Source organism: Orbicella faveolata, unplaced genomic scaffold (genome assembly GCF_042242905.1).
Source record: "Orbicella faveolata isolate gen_17 unplaced genomic scaffold, um_ofav_v1 contig_24, whole genome shotgun sequence".
In the NCBI taxonomy this organism is placed as follows: Eukaryota; Metazoa; Cnidaria; class Anthozoa; order Scleractinia; family Merulinidae; genus Orbicella; species Orbicella faveolata.
In genome coordinates this window covers 10,703,909-10,720,000 of record NW_028301552.1, presented here as the reverse complement: position 1 = coordinate 10,720,000, position 16,092 = coordinate 10,703,909, and the positions used below count along the sequence as shown (strand labels likewise).

General features: G+C 39.2%; 3 protein-coding genes and 1 pseudogene across 7 annotated transcripts in view; 3 read left to right on the top strand and 1 right to left on the bottom strand.

The window, feature by feature from the left end:
• The window catches only part of LOC110043283 (ERO1-like protein beta), a 19,176-nt gene extending 17,223 nt beyond the window's left edge, over positions 1-1,953 (top strand). For 2 of the 3 annotated variants that reach the window (XM_089291641.1, XM_089291639.1), the window contains 4 exons: positions 61-147; positions 605-735; positions 895-945; positions 1,133-1,428. In XM_089291641.1, the coding sequence (XP_089147767.1) occupies positions 61-147; positions 605-735; positions 895-945; positions 1,133-1,202 (339 nt within the window). In that variant the 3' untranslated portion in view covers positions 1,203-1,428. Of the gene's footprint in view, positions 1-60; positions 148-604; positions 736-894; positions 946-1,132 lie in introns of all 3 variants that reach the window. The other variant, XM_089291640.1, reaches the window with a different exon arrangement.
• A 1,822-nt stretch (positions 1,954-3,775) lies between these two features.
• On the top strand, positions 3,776-5,536 carry LOC110041321 (tetraspanin-33 pseudogene; annotated as a pseudogene). The gene is made up of 2 exons (XR_016207912.1): positions 3,776-3,930; positions 4,128-5,536. The product of XR_016207912.1 is annotated as a tetraspanin-33 pseudogene (transcript).
• Positions 5,537-6,441: 905 nt separating this feature from the next.
• Positions 6,442-11,414, bottom strand: LOC149110373 (tRNA-splicing ligase complex subunit RTRAF-like). 2 transcript variants are annotated; one of them, XM_089291808.1, is made up of 9 exons: positions 11,257-11,411; positions 11,037-11,161; positions 10,284-10,375; positions 10,039-10,138; positions 9,219-9,305; positions 8,978-9,066; positions 7,995-8,057; positions 7,806-7,863; positions 6,442-6,917 (listed from the first exon to the last, which is right to left on the bottom strand). In XM_089291808.1, the coding sequence occupies exons 2-9, from the start codon at positions 11,056-11,058 to the stop codon at positions 6,763-6,765; spliced, it is 666 nt and encodes a 221-aa protein (XP_089147934.1). In that variant the 5' UTR covers positions 11,059-11,161; positions 11,257-11,411; the 3' UTR covers positions 6,442-6,762. The 2 variants fall into 2 exon arrangements, with proteins under 2 accessions (XP_089147934.1, XP_089147933.1); XM_089291807.1 differs by lacking the exon at positions 10,284-10,375 and having other exon boundaries at positions 11,257-11,414.
• Positions 11,381-12,929, top strand: LOC110043284 (uncharacterized). The gene has a single exon (XM_020748725.2). It carries the CDS (start codon positions 11,590-11,592, stop codon positions 12,811-12,813), a length of 1,224 nt encoding a protein of 407 aa, XP_020604384.2. The 5' UTR covers positions 11,381-11,589; the 3' UTR covers positions 12,814-12,929.
• Positions 12,930-16,092: the final 3,163 nt, after the last annotated feature.

Sequence of the window (16,092 nt, the reverse complement as noted above, 5' to 3'; positions counted from 1 at the left end):
AAAAGTGTACATTATCAAACCTCACAATGTTTTTTTTCTTTTTTTTGTATTTTTGTATAGGAAGAGTTCAAGCTTCACTTTAGGAATATTTCTCGTATCATGGACTGTGTTGGCTGTGACAAGTGTCGATTGTGGGGCAAGGTTCAGGTAGGTTCTCTTCTCTCAGTTACTTTCCTATTACAGTGTCAAATACTTGAATTTTCCACTCCCCGTGGAGCATAGGTTTATGCCTATGGAAGCCTACCACCATCAGGTTCTGTTTTGTGCTAACCCCCCCCCCCCCCCCCCCCCCCCATCAACCACTTTACTCTCATTCGGTCTCTTCTCGGCCCTTCCAGCCGCGGTAAGACTCGACCACCAGCCTGTTTTTCGATCTTCCTCGGGGTGTAGCCTGCCTTGTCCGCCTTGTCGAAATACAGTGTGGTTGGCGTAGGGGTAATGAGGGGGGCGGGGAGTAGGGGGTGATTGTATCAATTTTGCATCGGGTATCTGGTAGTTCATGGGTTCCATTCCCGGAGAAGTCAGATGTTTTCTTGATTCCACGCTCGTGACAACTGAGTTGACGTCTCTCTCATTTGTCTTTATTTCTTGTTCTTTTAAACAGGTTCAGGGCCTTGGTACCGCCTTAAAAATTCTATTCTCAGGTCACGAACTGGACGACGGCAAATTCAACAAAAGCAGTCAGTTTCACCTGAAAAGAACAGAAATCGTTAGTCTGTTCAACGCCTTTGGAAGGTAACTGAAAACTATTTGTTAATTTACTTGAATTTTATTTATTTAAATCGTACCTCTTTTGAACTCGCTCTCATTTATTCATTCCTTGATAATGGCAAGGGACATTATATCGTTAGCTTTTACTTGCAGGTGAATTTTATTTATAATTTTATTTTTCAGGTTGTCCAGTAGTATAAATTATCTACAGACGTTCAAATCAATGAAGCACGGGTAAGAGTTTCCATGGCATTTTTTCATTTCGTATTTCGCATTTGTCAGTGCACATATGTCATTTTCTATTTCATGTTTCACATTTTCACATCTCTCATTTCACATTATTTATTTTACATATCGTATCTTACATTTCCCGAGTTACTTCGCAATTTTGTGTTACTGTTGCTTTTTTTTTAATTTTTAGAAACCGTAAGAGTGTATATAATGGTTCCATTTCGCTGGCAAAAAGTAGAACACGACATTGCACTTTGTAAAGAAATATAGCGCGGCGCTCCACGAAAGCGGACGACCGAGAGGACATTGCAGAGTTATTTTCCAGCTTATTTCCTGATATAGACATGTTATCAGTTATTTCATCACTCAATTTTCTTTCCATTTTCTTTGCAGGCACAGATAACAGCGAGTTCACGGTGGCCTGGTACCATCGAATGATTTCGGCGCAGTTTCCTCTTGGAAAGAAAGAAACGACCAAAAGAGAAACCTGGATAAAGCAAAAAACATTTTTTGATACAATTTATGTTGACTGCACGGAAGTTCGATTGTAAAGTTGGTTGCATTTGTGACCATTACTATGACAGCGTATAGTTTTAGTCAGGAAGCCTTGAAGTCTAAGATTTTGCCAAAATTTAAATTATTACGCAAATTAAGCGATTTCTAATGATGCCTGTGAAAATTGAATTTTTAAATGTAATATAACGGAAGTTAATCGCCAGGCAGTTGATTTTATAGTAAAAGATAAAAAAGGCAAACTGTAAGTGCTGTTTGTTGAGCCAGTTATCTTTGATAATAATAATCACCCTTTTGTGGACTTTTGTGCGATGAACGTTTTTGGATTTGTAGTACTAAGTTATCAGTATTTCAGTGTTGTAAATAGTCTCAGTAACGACTTGGAAGATAATTTCTGAGGGAAAACTAAAACCACGTACAGTAATTTGCGCTGAGTAGTAATAATAGTATTTTTGTGACATCAGGTGTTGAATAAAGAAACCACATCACTTGCAATAACAGTCTTTCATTGACTCTCGTAAGACCCAAAACAAAGGATTCGTAGGTAGCCAAACGCAGCAAACAATGTCAGTCCCCGCCCGCCTGCCCGCCCAAGTGGCCAAACGCGGCAAACAATGTCACCCCCCACCCCCCTCCCACCACCCAATCTCGTTCCCAGGGCTTTTCCCTCAGCGATCTCTAAGTAAAAGCCCTGGGAACGAGGTTGCACCACCACCAAACAAATAATATTAGATTTGATAATGAGTTACTCGTGTCAGAAATGCAAAAAAAGTTGGGGGTCTTCGTTTCAGAGATAAAGGTCTACAGGGGTTTATAGTTAAAAATATCGAAGGTGAGTCGACGGAGGCAAACTATCTTAGTCATATTTTGTAGAAATGGGTCTGTAACGTAAATAATTCCAAATGTTGCCAACGTTTTCACAAAACTTAACCCTTCAAGAAGCATTTGAAACCACCCCGCAGATGAACGAAGAGCTTAAAATAACGGAATTCGATGGTGCATTTTGCCAAAAATTCAGACTTCTAATCGATAGATTTTCTTCATTTTTTCGCTAAACGTAGAAAATCGGTAGAGAAAATGATCCATCACAAGAAAAATAGGGGCCACCGAACGTCCAAGATCGTTAAATCCAGGCAAAGCTATAGCAATGGCCATCCGGCCCTATCATTGTTCATTTTATTACTTAGCACGCGCATCGGTTGCATGACGTGCCGTGTGAATTTGCTAGCGCAGTACGGATGCACAGAAACAATTAGCGCGAACGTCCTTACAGTGATGAGCCCAACGCGTCTTAGAGAGTCCTTTCCCAATATAAGCCCGACCGTTTTTTGAACTGCACAAGTCCTTCTGAAAACACGTGCCGTTTTCTCAGCGTAAGCGTGAACACGCAGTTGCAAAGCGAGCCATTGTTGTCTTTTTCTTTTTTGTTCTTCCTATTTATTTTTTCTTGATATTATTTTGTTTGGTTTTCCTCTTATGTCAAGGATTAATATATATTTTTATATGACAAATCTACTGCCATGATGTCTTTAATTACTCTGAAAAACTGCAAAACCACGCAAAAACTTGCTTAGTAGCAGTTTTCACTAACTTGTCTGCTAAGGTTAGAGTTTTATTTGTTACCATACCAAAATATGGCTTGGAAATTTCTGTACATTGTGCGGCTTCTTTTTCTTTTACCCTCTGGTGTCTGTTGCTCTCAGATGGACACCAGAGGGTACAAGAAGAGACCGTCCAAAATCCACCTGGAGAAGAACTGCAGAAGCAGAACTTCAGGCTCTAAATCTTACCTGGGGGCAAGCTTCACGGCTTGCAAAGGACCGACAGGAATGGAGGCGACTTGTTGATGCCCTATGCGCCACTGGGCGTTTAAAGGACTGATGGTGCATAGTTTGAGCCGCTTTAAAAACACTTTATAAATCACCTTTGAGTCGTTGCAGGTGTTTTGGTCCTAAAAAGACTACAAGAAAAGATATTGTACCAAACAAACTTTCGTGACCGTCCAATTAAGGCAAACAATGACGTAAGAGGCAAGCATGTGACGTAAAATCCGTAAACGTGCTCAATATTTTAATAACAGTGTACGGATTAAATAATGTTTTTCAAAGATGATGTGATCGGGCTTTACCAAAGTTGTGGAAATCCTGCCGTTGTTTTTTCATTTATTGTACAGTTTTGTTTATCAAAAATTGGCCTTTTGGCTTGTTTTACCAAACGAAACGAGAATAGCTGCTGCGGTGATAACGATGGGATATTTCCTGTTTTGACAGTTGCTAAGGAATCGATAGCTTATATTAACCGCGGTCACGCAATTGAACCATTGTTTGCAAATTCTTTTCGCAAATTTTGTAATTACAAGTGACAATATTAAGATTCCGTATGGGGTTACCCAGCGAAAAGCAATCTTCTCGAAAGTCGGTTCTGCAAGTTTTCGTCGGTGTAACCTGTTTATAAAAGGAATGTACTTGTGAGAAGGTGAGGACACTTCTGTCGTGAAATAATAACTGTCACAATATGCGTATTTTGAGGAATTAATATTTTACTGATTCTTGCGTGTAATTATCATCACTTCCCGTCTCTCTGTCGCTCGGAAGATGCTGACTGTTTAGCGCTGAGAAGCACTTTTACTCGCGTTTTGTGAACTAAATATAATTGTTTCAACTTTCCTGCAGTGAAAATCGGGTAAAACAGGTCTACAACAGCCATGAAAAGGGGACAGGTCAGCCCAATGCGCCCCAGCGTCGAGGAGCCGTCCAAAGCGGTGAAGTACATCATTTTCTTCATCAACGTACTGTTCTGGTTCCTGAGCGTTCTTATCCTTGGTGTTGGAATTTTTGTGATGGTGGAAAAACGCGAAGTCTACAGCAAACTGACAGATCTGTATTACGATCCAGCAGTCATCTTTGTGGTGCTCGGCGGCCTAATGTTTATTATAACTTTTACCGGCTGTATCGGCGCTCTGCGGGAAAATACCTGCCTGTTAGCGTTTTACGCAGGGACTATAACCGTACTGCTTATCTTGGAAATCGTCTGCGGAATTGTTGGCTTCGTTAACAGCGACAAACTGGAGGAAAAAGTCGACGAGAAGCTTCGGAACGCCATCGTGTTTTACCGAGATCCGACGAAGCCCGATCTTCACTTCCTAATCGACTCGGCGCAAGCCGAGCTGGGTTGCTGTGGCTCCCGAGCTCACACCGATTGGGAGGCGAATCTCTACTTCAACTGCTCGGCTCTCCAGTCAGTGTCAGCTTGCGGTGTTCCCTTCTCTTGTTGCAAGACGGAAGATCTCCGCGCGAACAGACAGTGTGGATTTGGAGTGGACAAATTGAGCCCGATCGCCCTCCAGGAGCGGATCAATGTCGAGGGTTGCCTTACCGTCTCAGTACAGTTTCTTAAAGACAACTTAGCCCTGATCGGCGGCCTGTCATTTGGTGTGCTTGTTCTGCAGATATTAACCGTGTGCCTTGCTTCCATGTTCAGAAGACAGATCCTTGACCTGAAAGTATCATCTGAGGGCTTTGAATAGCTAGTTGATGAAAAAAACTCGGTTTGTCGTTGTGCAGAAAAACAATTCTTGTCAGGTCGCGAGAGACAAAAATGGTGTGAACTCTTATATATTTTATAATAATAATAATAATAATTATTATTATTATTATTATTATTATTATTTTTATTTTTATTTTAGTACGAGTTAAACAGAATTATGATAAGAAAATTGAAATTTTCTATGTTTTATTTATTTTATTTTATCGTCAATCCTCACCAATGTAAGGAATCCGTTTTAAGCGCAAGAAAATGTCTTCCATATTTACGCCGTTCACTCCAACATTTTCAAGAACAAGGTACTTGAGGACAATTTATAGAAATAAACTTATGATTCAGCTTTATAAGTAGCTTGTTATTCTTATCAGGTTCCTAACCTTGACCATAATTCCCGTGAAGTTTTGCAAGGTAATCTATTTAAAACCTTTAAGGCAGAAACCAGCAAGAGTTGGCACCAATATCTGTCTTTTCACAAGTGCTAATGCTAATTAAAATTTTATTTTGTAAAGGACCTTGCAATAAAAGGAGTTTTGCTGAATTTTATTTCATTCACGCCAATACACGTGGTGTGATCTTGTATGAAACGCGTTTCGCAACACATAAATCGTGTAACTGCGTAAACTCTTTTTTTTTAATAAGAATATCGTTTTTCCGGCTAAGGCTGAATATTCTTATTTTTCTGCGGAATTTAGGTTGAAAATATTCTTGTGAATATTCTTAGATTATAATGTATGACATTTCTGTTTTCGAATGCATCTGGTGTTTGGATGGTCTTAAAGTAATTTTGGAGCCAGCCTGCAAGCATTAAAGCCTGGTATCATGCACATAACTTCTTTCGGAAATGTTATTAGCATTGAACATACGGCTAGTGCTGTTTTTGTTGCTTTTTGGCTTGCTTTGCCGCTTAGAGAAAGGACGAATTTTATACGATTTAGTGAAAAACATATAATTGTACTGCATTTACAAATTTTCAACACAAATTTTTTTTTTTTTTTCACAATCTCGGGTTTATTCTTAAAATATTCTTAAAATTTCGCGAATTTCAGCCTAGATATTCCTATTAAAAAGAAAGAGTGCATTTGGCCAACTTGGCTTCGAGATCCAGCGTCTCTGTAGCTTGTGAACAGTATGCCTCTACAAGACGTCCAGTCAGTTGGGGGATGTGAGAAAAACGGGAAGAAAAATTAAAGCATTAGCGAGGAGTACGGAGTGTAAAAGCGGTCCTCCAACCACGCCCCTCTCCTTTGTTCGCTCACCGTTTTTCAGGCACTTTTTTTCCGCGCCGCGTAAAAAAGATGCCTGATGGCTGGTTAGCGATTCGGGTCATACACCTTGTGTATAAAGAACCAAAGAGCCAGTCATGACCCATCTTACCGCTCTAACTTGGACCGATCGTACATGCAAAGAGAGTTAAAGTCGAAAAACAAAACCACAAAAACAAACTAAACAAGAAATTGGTTTCTTTTTAATGTACGTGTACCACTCGCTCAGACCGGTAGTAAATGCACAAGGTATTGGCTTAATTTACATGAATCCAATGTGTAGCAGATCTTGTACAAATCTCACACTAACAATTCATGATTTCATTACAAGCCGGTTTGCATAGAGATCACAGTGCCTCGAAATCGCGCTGTATTGACACTAGGAACAGTCACTGAGCAGTCTTGTAGACCGATATACCAGTAAATAAGACCCATGTAGTGCCGGTGGAAGCCATATCGGCCCTTTTAACATCAGCATAATTCCTGATAATGCGGTCGTTTATTACACGCCAACTCGTCCTAGTGACTGATCTGTCTTTGGATTGGCTGTAATGGCCTGCACGGCGACTATGGCTTCGTTGATCCTGGTCTGAAGCGCTCTTAATTCTGTTACGTGCAATAAACGGATAATCTTGGCCGCTTCATTCACTGCTGAGTCTGCAATGAAAAAAAAAAAAAAAAGGAAAAAGGAAAAAACGACACAAATTGATGGCTGAAGAAAGCTTCGTATGTGAAGTTTATACGAAATAATTCATATATGAACTGCGGTTGTAGATGAAAGTGAAGAATGATCATCGCAGTAAATTTTCCAATTTAAGCAACTGGAAAGAAGAAGCCTGAAAAAATCAGGGCTTCAACGGGATTTCATCGGGATTTTCATCTACAACCGCAGTTCATATATGAATTATTTCGTATAAACTTCACATCATTTCACTCCTCACGGGAAGATATGAACTCAATAAATTGACCTCGCTCCCAATGTGTGACTTCATAGCTCAGTTGGCAGAGCATCGCACCGGTATCGCGGAGGTCACGGGTTCGAATCCCGTTGAAGCCCTGATTATTTCAGGCTTCTTCTTTCCAATTGCTTAAATTGGAAAATTTACTGCGATGATCATTCTTCACTTTCGAAAGCTTCGTATGTTAGTAATACATGTAGATGTCCCACAAACTGTCGTTCAGAAACTTTGTGGTCATATTACAGTTTTCACATACAAACGCTACTGTTCAATTTACGAAAAAAAAAAAAAAAAGACTTGCTTGGGTGGCCTTAGATTTAACTTGGAATAGTTGCTTGTTGCACGGTAAGTCCGTCATCCATCCATCTCAAACACGAATTCTGAACAGGTGTGGAGAAAAGTCATTTGCTACCTGACTTATGAGTTGAATGAAGTCCTTTATATCTTGCTGAAGCACAAACTAACCTTACCCCCATCCTTTACCCTACTCTTGACAACACCCTGACACCCTCCACCAGGGGGCTTATAAAGCTCTTCCAATAAAGGCTAACTAAATGTACAAAAACTGTTGTTGAGATTCACACACCTCCTGTGTCAAATCCTAAGTTAACTTTCTGAAGTGGAATAACATCAGTTTTCTTTTCCTACAAAAGAATGAGGTCAAAATAGTATTAACTATTTTTTTATCCATCTTCTAGGAAAAAGGATTACTTCCATTTTCAAAATAATCCTTGTCCACAAGAGAAAACAACCATTAACAGTTCCTAGTACTTACAGATTTTCTATCTGCTTTGGTAGCTACTGATGATAACTTCCCTTCAATTAGAGAACGAATCGCCTGCGATGTTGAAAATACAGACAGACAAAATGAAAGTTATTGGCAGTTTTGAACTCTTCTATCCACACTGAAAGTACTGAGCTATTAGTCAATCAACACATTCAATTTCGAAAATTTCCTGGATTCCTTTGATTAACAATACTTGTGTTCATACCTGGAGTCTTCACACTTTGTGCATGATGGGCAAAAGCATGAATAAAGATGTTCATAAGATACTGTCTAAGCCAACATTTGACAGAGTACCCAAGCCCAACATGCAAATTAGATTTCGGAAGAAGACACACTCAAGCAATGCCAAGGTAGACCATGCGGCATGAAGAGGTCTACGTTAACACATGTTTGCAAACATCCAATCAAGAAATTTTTGACAAAATTAAATAATTAAATTACTTCTAAATTAAATTATAAAATATGGTTTTGATTAACCACATGATGTTTCTAAAGTTCATAATTTAATGAATGCATGTTTTGCATGAGACATCATCCATCGTCAGTTGTACAGTGAAAAAATAGAAAAAGAATATGCAATAAATAGTGTAACAAAGTGAGATATTAACAACAATAATTAAGTATGAAGGTGCGAACCCCCCCCCCCCCCCCAAAAAAAGGTAAAACTATTTGAGCTAAGAAAGGGGACTAATTAGTATGAAAGAGATAAATTTTAAATTATAAAATGTTTTAAAAGGAAACCTCATAGTCTGAGTGTGGCAGGGTAGCAAAATGGGGTGGAAATACAAAACCAAAGATCATCAGACAAGGGTTAATAATGTTTTTGTGAAGTATGGATTTGAGCCTACTGGCCCATCAGGCCAGGGCCTATCTCCAGTTTCCTCAATGGATGAGATACTGATCACCTATCACTCATACTAGAGAATAAAACTGGAAAAACTTAATGTACAGTGTACTAGTCTGAAACCTACCTGTAATAGAACAAAGTGATCAGGATGTTCTGGTAAAGTAAGCAGTCTTGACAGGGATGCCACACCAGCCTTTAGGTCAGGATTGTCAACTGCAGTAATAATCATCACTAAAGTTGATCACTGATCAATGATGGTGTGATCAAGTTTCAAAGGGCAGTGCTCAACAAATTACAGAAACATTAAAAGCATAACTAGCTTAATTCACAAAATAATAAAGAACAAACAAATTTAAGAACAGTACCTGTAAGATTAATTAGACTATCATCAAGTGAGCTCTCCCTCAGTCCTTCAGCCTGCTCACTTTGTGGCATGTTGTTGTACCTTTCAGCTATACATGTATATACAAAATAATACAATACCTCAAATAAACAGCCCAATACAAGAACTGTGTTTTCATTTTGGAACAAAAATTAGCACATAACTTAGATCGTTTCAAATGTTGACAAATCTGACTTAGCTATCATCATCATCATCATCATCTTTTTGTAAAAGAGTCCCAGGTACACATTCACTTCATTTGGTGTTAAATTACAATTGAACTCTTATTAAGCTGTTACCTATTAAACGGCCACCCCTTATTAAGCAGTCAGTTATCAAGGTCCTGAAATCAATGTCAGTAAAATACTGCAAATAAAACCCCTATAAACCGGTCACCTATATTAAGTGGCCATGGCCACCATTTGGTCGTCCTGATGAGAGTTTTTTTAATTGTCTTTAACCCTATTAAATGGCCACCCTAATTCAATACTCGCAGTTTAGCTTTGTTTTGGAAAAGGTGATGACAGATAGAAGCCCGAAAGAGAAAGTGACTACTGATAAAAACATTCTTGGAAACAGATCTTTATCATGATTGTCTTGACGTGATTCATGTTCACTAAGAAATTAACCAGGTGGTAAAAAATATTCAAAGTGCACCGACCCCTATTAAAGCAGCCACCTCCAGTTTCCCGAGGGTGGCCGCTTAATAAATTACACATTTTGCCGCAAACTAAAATGAGAGAGCAAGAAATATTAAGGAGAAAGAAATTCAGAAACATTCTAGGAGAAAAGATTAAACCAACCATTTTCTGCATATTCAACTCTCACAGCATGAGCTAGTAACCAGTCTACCACACTGAGTTTCTGTGATAAATCCACAGGACATTTCAGGTCATCCAAATACTGGAACAAAAAATATGGTGATATACAGGGGGAGTAGAAATACTGTATAATTCTGAAAGTAACCTCCCCCTCCTCCACCAACCCCCCCCCCCCCCCCCCTCCTCCTGAAAATAACTTCTCCTTGAAAGTAACATTAAATTTTTACCTTCCCATTGAACCCCAAAAGTAACAGTCCAACCCCGCTCCAAGAAAGTGATAGCCAACCTGAAAGTAGCGGCCCTTCAGTTGAAGAAGTCACTAAAAGAGAAACTCTGATTTCAAGCACATTGCAGATGGAATAGCCTGACTGCCGGGCAGAACAATGTTAAGAATTACTTGTGATTTTAACTGAATTTTTCTTGAAACTATGCTTGTCTGGCAGCAGTGTCAAATGATATAGTGTAATCAGTTATATTGCAATGTAACGCAACCATTATACTTTCGCCCTACAGTACCACCATTTTAGGCCTTTTCTTAAATTTTTAAAACTTAAGCTGGTTCTGAACCCCATGCCAGTGGAGAATTATTTTAAACTTTGCCAAAGTTGCATCTTATCCTCTTTATCAAAATTCAATAATAAAAAAGAGTTTCATTCAATAATAAAAAGGAGTTTCATTTTTGAAATATCGGTACTTCAAGCTAAAATTAAGGGTGTTTTTAGCAGGCCATACTATTGCTATGGTAATCTATTGCATCATGAAAATGATACCGTGTTCACCAATAATTGGGCGGTTTTTTGATACCTAGCTGACTTTAGCATCAACTGATAAAGAGTGGTTGTAATGACTCGTCAAAATGTACGTCTTGGAAAGAGCTGGAAAATGTTTTGAGCCACCTGAAGCTTATCTTTATCGATGGCACTGAGAAAGCGGCCCATAATATTGCTGAAAGTATCATTTTTAAGGTAATAACAAACTACCTTTGCGAATGCTTTGAGCCATTCGCTACTTTTTATGTCTCTTAGCTCTCCTCGGTCTTCTATTTTATACCATCGTATCTTTTGATCTTCAAGCCATACAACTAGGTTTCTAAATTCGTCTTCATCTGTAATCGAGAGCAAGAGGGCCTTGTGCTGTAACTACACTTCTTAAAGCCACGTGTACATAAAAGAAAAAAAAAAGCGTACTTTAAATACTTACTGTGCACATCAAAACTTTCAGGATGATGATGTCCTAAAGCCTTAAGTTTTCGTCGATACATTATTACAAAAATATAGCTTCAAATTTTCTTAAATTTCGTAGAAGTTGCGACACTCTGCGACACGACTTGTGCCAGGAGCTGAATGAGCCTTGGAGAGGGACTTGGACGAGAAATGAAATCGCGGGCTCACTATAGAAGAACATGGCGGACGGTCGAGAAGAAACTGTCCACGTAAAGATAATTGCTAATTTACCACTGTTCTGAGGTTTTTTACGAGAGTCTGTCAATTAAACGTCCAGCTAGAGAAGAAATTTGAGTCCTCATTTAAAAGAATGGTGTATTTGTGGAGATATTTACTTCGTCGGAGCGTCAATGGCTGTCGGAACAGAAAGAGCGGGATAAATATCCCAAATCGTCTGTTGAGGCATAACATTGGTTGTGATCGGTTCTGTAGAGGCGTTCACACGGACACAAGGACTTCGTCGGAACTTTGGTTCGACCTTGCTAAACTGGAAACAATGAATCGTCGAGAACTGCAGCAGTTGTGCAAGAAATGTGGCGTAAGAGCAAACAGCAAGTCTACGACGCTTCTAAATGACTTAAGACAATTCCACAATCACCATCTTACGAATTCATCGTCAATTCTTCACCACCCTTTCATAGTTCAAGCTAATTCTTCATCACTTATCCCAAATAAAGATAACAAAAAGCCGTTTCTTCCAAATGGACTGAAGCTCGATAAAACTCCTAGCCTGTTCAGTTCTGTTGAGTCGCCCGGTCAGTGGATAAGTGGCGAGGTGGACAAGTTAAACAAGGCGGTTAAATCAAAGGGAATTATCAGCAAAACTGTAGGAGAGTACAAAGGTATTCAAGATGAAGCCCAACAAGGTGACTTGCTTCTTAGTAAAGAAATGTATTTAGCAAAAAAGGCTAGTGTTTCTGCAATCTTGAATAGCACCTCAAACAGGCTTTTCATGATCAGCCATTGGCAGAAGAAACAGATAGAACAAATGGGAAAAGAGAAATTTACCGAGTACAAAACAATGTTAGCAACAAGTGGCCGCAAATTTCACTCATGTGTGACTGACATTCTGCAAGGTGATGCAGATGAAAGTGGACATTTTCCAGACTTAGTTGCAGGCTTTATCAAAAGTGTCTCCAAAACAGGAATTTTAAAACTTCTCACCAAAGACAAAGTATTAGCCACTGAGGAGCATGTAACACACTCTTCTATTGGCTACTCTGGCACATTTGATGGGCTAGCAATTTACAATGGAGTGCCATGTGTAATTGAGTGGAAAACATCACAAAACCCAAGGCCAACACTAGACAGCTGTTACGATGCCCCACTGCAGGTTGTAGCTTATGCCGGGGCTATCAATTCTTACCCTGTAATGAGGATTCCAGTAACAAATTGTATGATTGTTGTCGCACATCATGACGGCTCAGCAGCAGATGTTCATTGGATGGACTTGGGTACTTGTGAGAAATTCTGGAAAAGCTGGTTAACCAAGCTTTTAAACTACAAGGAGAAAACCGAAGGTGGTTCAAATTAATAAAATGGAAATAACAAAAATGTGACTTTTTCCTCTAGTGTTGTAAAATGGCTGGACACCTACATGACTGTTATTTATGTTTCACTGAAGAAAATAAATTTCATTATTTTTTGGTACATGACTGGTACACATCACTCAATGTCAAAAGTTTAAGCTTAGCCACTATCATTGAGCTTGCCAGGCTCTTCTAAGGGGACATGTAACCCTTCCTTTGAGAAGATTTCCATGAAATTAGAAATTATATTATATTTAGGGGATTTTTAAAAAAATTATAGCCTTTATGGTCGAACCCTGTGTTTTCCTTGTTGTTTTCTTGAGACAATGCTCGGTTCTATCCCAGATACAATCCAGTTCAGTCATTTCCCCCCTGAAAAAGGTGGTCCAATAATTTTATATCACTGAGAGCATTAAAGCCACAATTTTCCAAAATAGCAGATGCTGGTAACATTGAGGCACCTGAATTTTCATCCTTTACTCCTTTTACTTCTGCAAAAATTACTTTCACCAAAGTGATTCAAAATCAGTTCATTTTTGAACTGAGATATTTAGAACCTTTTTGGTGATAGTTAGATCTTTTTTTTTTGAGAATTTCTGGAAAGATATTAAGGCTATTTTACTTGATATTTAAGTGGAAAGGCCCAGGGAGAGGGGGGAGGGGGGGGGGGAAGGAAAAAAAAAAAAAACAGGAATGTTAGCTCCTCACCCCTGCCTTTTCTGTCCACTCCCCCTCAGGAAGGCCGATGCTCAGCTTACATGGTGTGGTGCTCTTGGGGTAGTTGTGTTAGTTACACCCATTCTCCCAACCCATTTGTGTTTTTATCCCTTTAAAGTAAAAATATGTTTTCTCCTTGTTTGATGGCAGGTGTTCTGACATACCTCATTGAAGGTCAATGTGAAGAGAACCAGATCAACATTCAATACATATTTTTACCCTCTCTTTTGACAACACATAACAATGAGTGATCAATGGGATTTACACCCGACTTAAAGGAATTTTGATACAAGTGATAAACTCCCTAGGGCCTAAAATCCTCGCTGCACACGCCAAACTTAAAATATGTTGCAATAACGCTCCACGTCACGTATCAGGCGCATGAAGTGTAAAGTTGCTACGTTGGAACTAGTCCATCCATACTAGGTGTTTATTTATTTTATTATTAATTAATTAATTAATTTATTTATTTATTTATTTATTTATTTAACTTTTACTACGAGTTACTTTTCTTTGAGCGCGCAAGATTGAGGAGGGAGCGTGAGAGTGGCTTTGTCTTTCTCCAGGGCCACCCAGTTACGTTGGGGCTTTTTCAAATCCCCAGCGGTCAGTTCTTTTACTAGTGATCTCGACGAATTCAAGACAAAATAGAGGATCTATGGACAGACTAGGTTGGAAGCGTTACTGGGACTTCGCCTGCAGTTTTCTTCTTTTTTTTTTTATGAGGCAGGGGACCCCATTTTTCTGTTTTCATAGGTCACTTCTTGAATTGTTCCTCTCTAAAACCCGAAGATCTGAAGTCATCAGGTCTTCGAAACGTCCTTTCTTGTAGTTGTCGTCCTTTCTTGATTGCTTGTTGTTTTTTTTATGTAGCAGGTGACCCCTTTTTTCTGTTTTCATAGATCACGTCTTGAATTGCTCCTCTCCAAAACCCGAAGATCTGGCGTCATCAGGCCACCGAAACATCCTCTCTTGTTGAGTTTTGCTTTCGTATGTACTTCTAAATCACTTTTAATTAGCTGGAAAAGATTCTGAATGTGAAATCTTGTAATTATTTAGCTTTCTCTTGTGACATGCACTTAAGTTTTCTACTAATGTTAGCGTGCGCAACTTACAAATATCCTCCTGTTGGACCAAATCAACGCGATAGAATAATTTCAGTTGTAAAATGATGCTCTGTAGGCCTAATGGTGATTAAATCGATGCACGTATTTTAGCTAGAGATTTCCAAACATTTTTTTGGGAAAAGCAATGAAGCGGATATGACGTTACATGAAAAAAAGCTTTTGAAACAGAACGCTCTTCTCCTCCCCCGTCCCTCTTCGACCACCAAATAAGAATTTCTGAAATGAGACAGTCGTTCTCAACAAATGCTGAACGTAAATCCAAATAAAGCTGCTTTTTCTTCAAGTACATTGGTTGGTTTTTTCTGTTTTTTTTTTTCTTTTTCATAATTAAAGCAACGTCTCCTAATGAAAGTTAACGCAGCCAAACTTTGCTTCAGCTCTTGGTCACTGAAGCGTGCGTTTTCACACGTCTTTCCTTTTTGTTTTTTTTTTTTTGCTTTTTACAGCTTTTAGGAACACACGTACGTATACCCAAGCTATAATTAATATAATCGACGCATCAGAATTAAATTTTGTCTATCCCCTTAATAAAGCTATCCTGCAGCTTAAAATAGAACCACACCACAGTTGAGATTGAGGCCGGACATTGCACGCGCCCACCTTCCTCGCAGCAGCAATAAACAGTGAAGCTACTGTACTAAAAACCGGAGGCCAGTTTTTAACTGTCGCAAGTTTTGACAACATCGCGGCGTCTTTCTCAAGGGCAAGTGGTAATCCAAAAAAGAAAATTATTCGTGAATTTTGAGAAGCTACCGGTTCAAAAGACCTCTTAAAACAGTGTAGTCGAATAGCGCCACCTTATACAACGCAAATTATTGTTCGAGTCCTTTTAGCCGCCTGCCAAGATCTCTCAACCTTATTGTTTGAAAGAGAAGAGCAGATAACTGGAGCTTACAAGTGTGCTGAAATATGAAGATCATCGCAGTTATTTACACAGCTTGAAGGACCATTGTCACGATAAAGCGCATGTGTGGGCTTGATTGACACCAATTTTTATTTTTTTTATCCAATAGAAATCGTAATACTATCAAGCGCGCCACAAATTCACCGCGGGTCAGTTTGGAGTTTCATGAGCTTTTCGAAAATCTCTTTATCCGCCGGCTTTTGACCGTTTGTTTGTAAAGAATATTTATCATGTTTATGTTGTGTGAAGGCCGTGTCTGTTGAAAGGAAGCACATGCACTTTATTATCTTCCAACTTGCATACACCTCTGCAGCTATATAAATTCCCGACCAAACGATCGCAACATTTCAACGCAACATATCGTAACATTGTTGGGACCAACTTACTACATTTTGCGCGCATTTAGCCACCCTGTTGCGATTTGTTTTTACAACTGGGTGTTGTTGGCTCAAATTTGACCATTTTGGTCAAACTTGACCCAACAACACACAGCATGTCGCAACACGTCGCAACAGGGCCTAGGGTGCCCAAACGCG

Excerpts from the sequence above, each read along its gene's own strand:
- LOC149110373 (XM_089291807.1), bottom strand. The coding sequence starts at position 11,317 with ATGTATCGACGAAAACTTAAGGCTTTAGGACATCATCATCCTGAAAGT. Across the intron at positions 10,139-11,036 it reads GGCTCAAAGCATTCGCAAAG|TATTTGGATGACCTGAAATG; the intron begins GTAGTTTGTTAT and ends TTTTTGTTCCAG. Across the intron at positions 6,918-7,805 it reads CTTAGGATTTGACACAGGAG|ACTCAGCAGTGAATGAAGCG; the intron begins GTGTGTGAATCT and ends TTTTCATTGCAG.
- LOC110043284 (XM_020748725.2), top strand. The coding sequence starts at position 11,590 with ATGGTGTATTTGTGGAGATATTTACTTCGTCGGAGCGTCAATGGCTGT.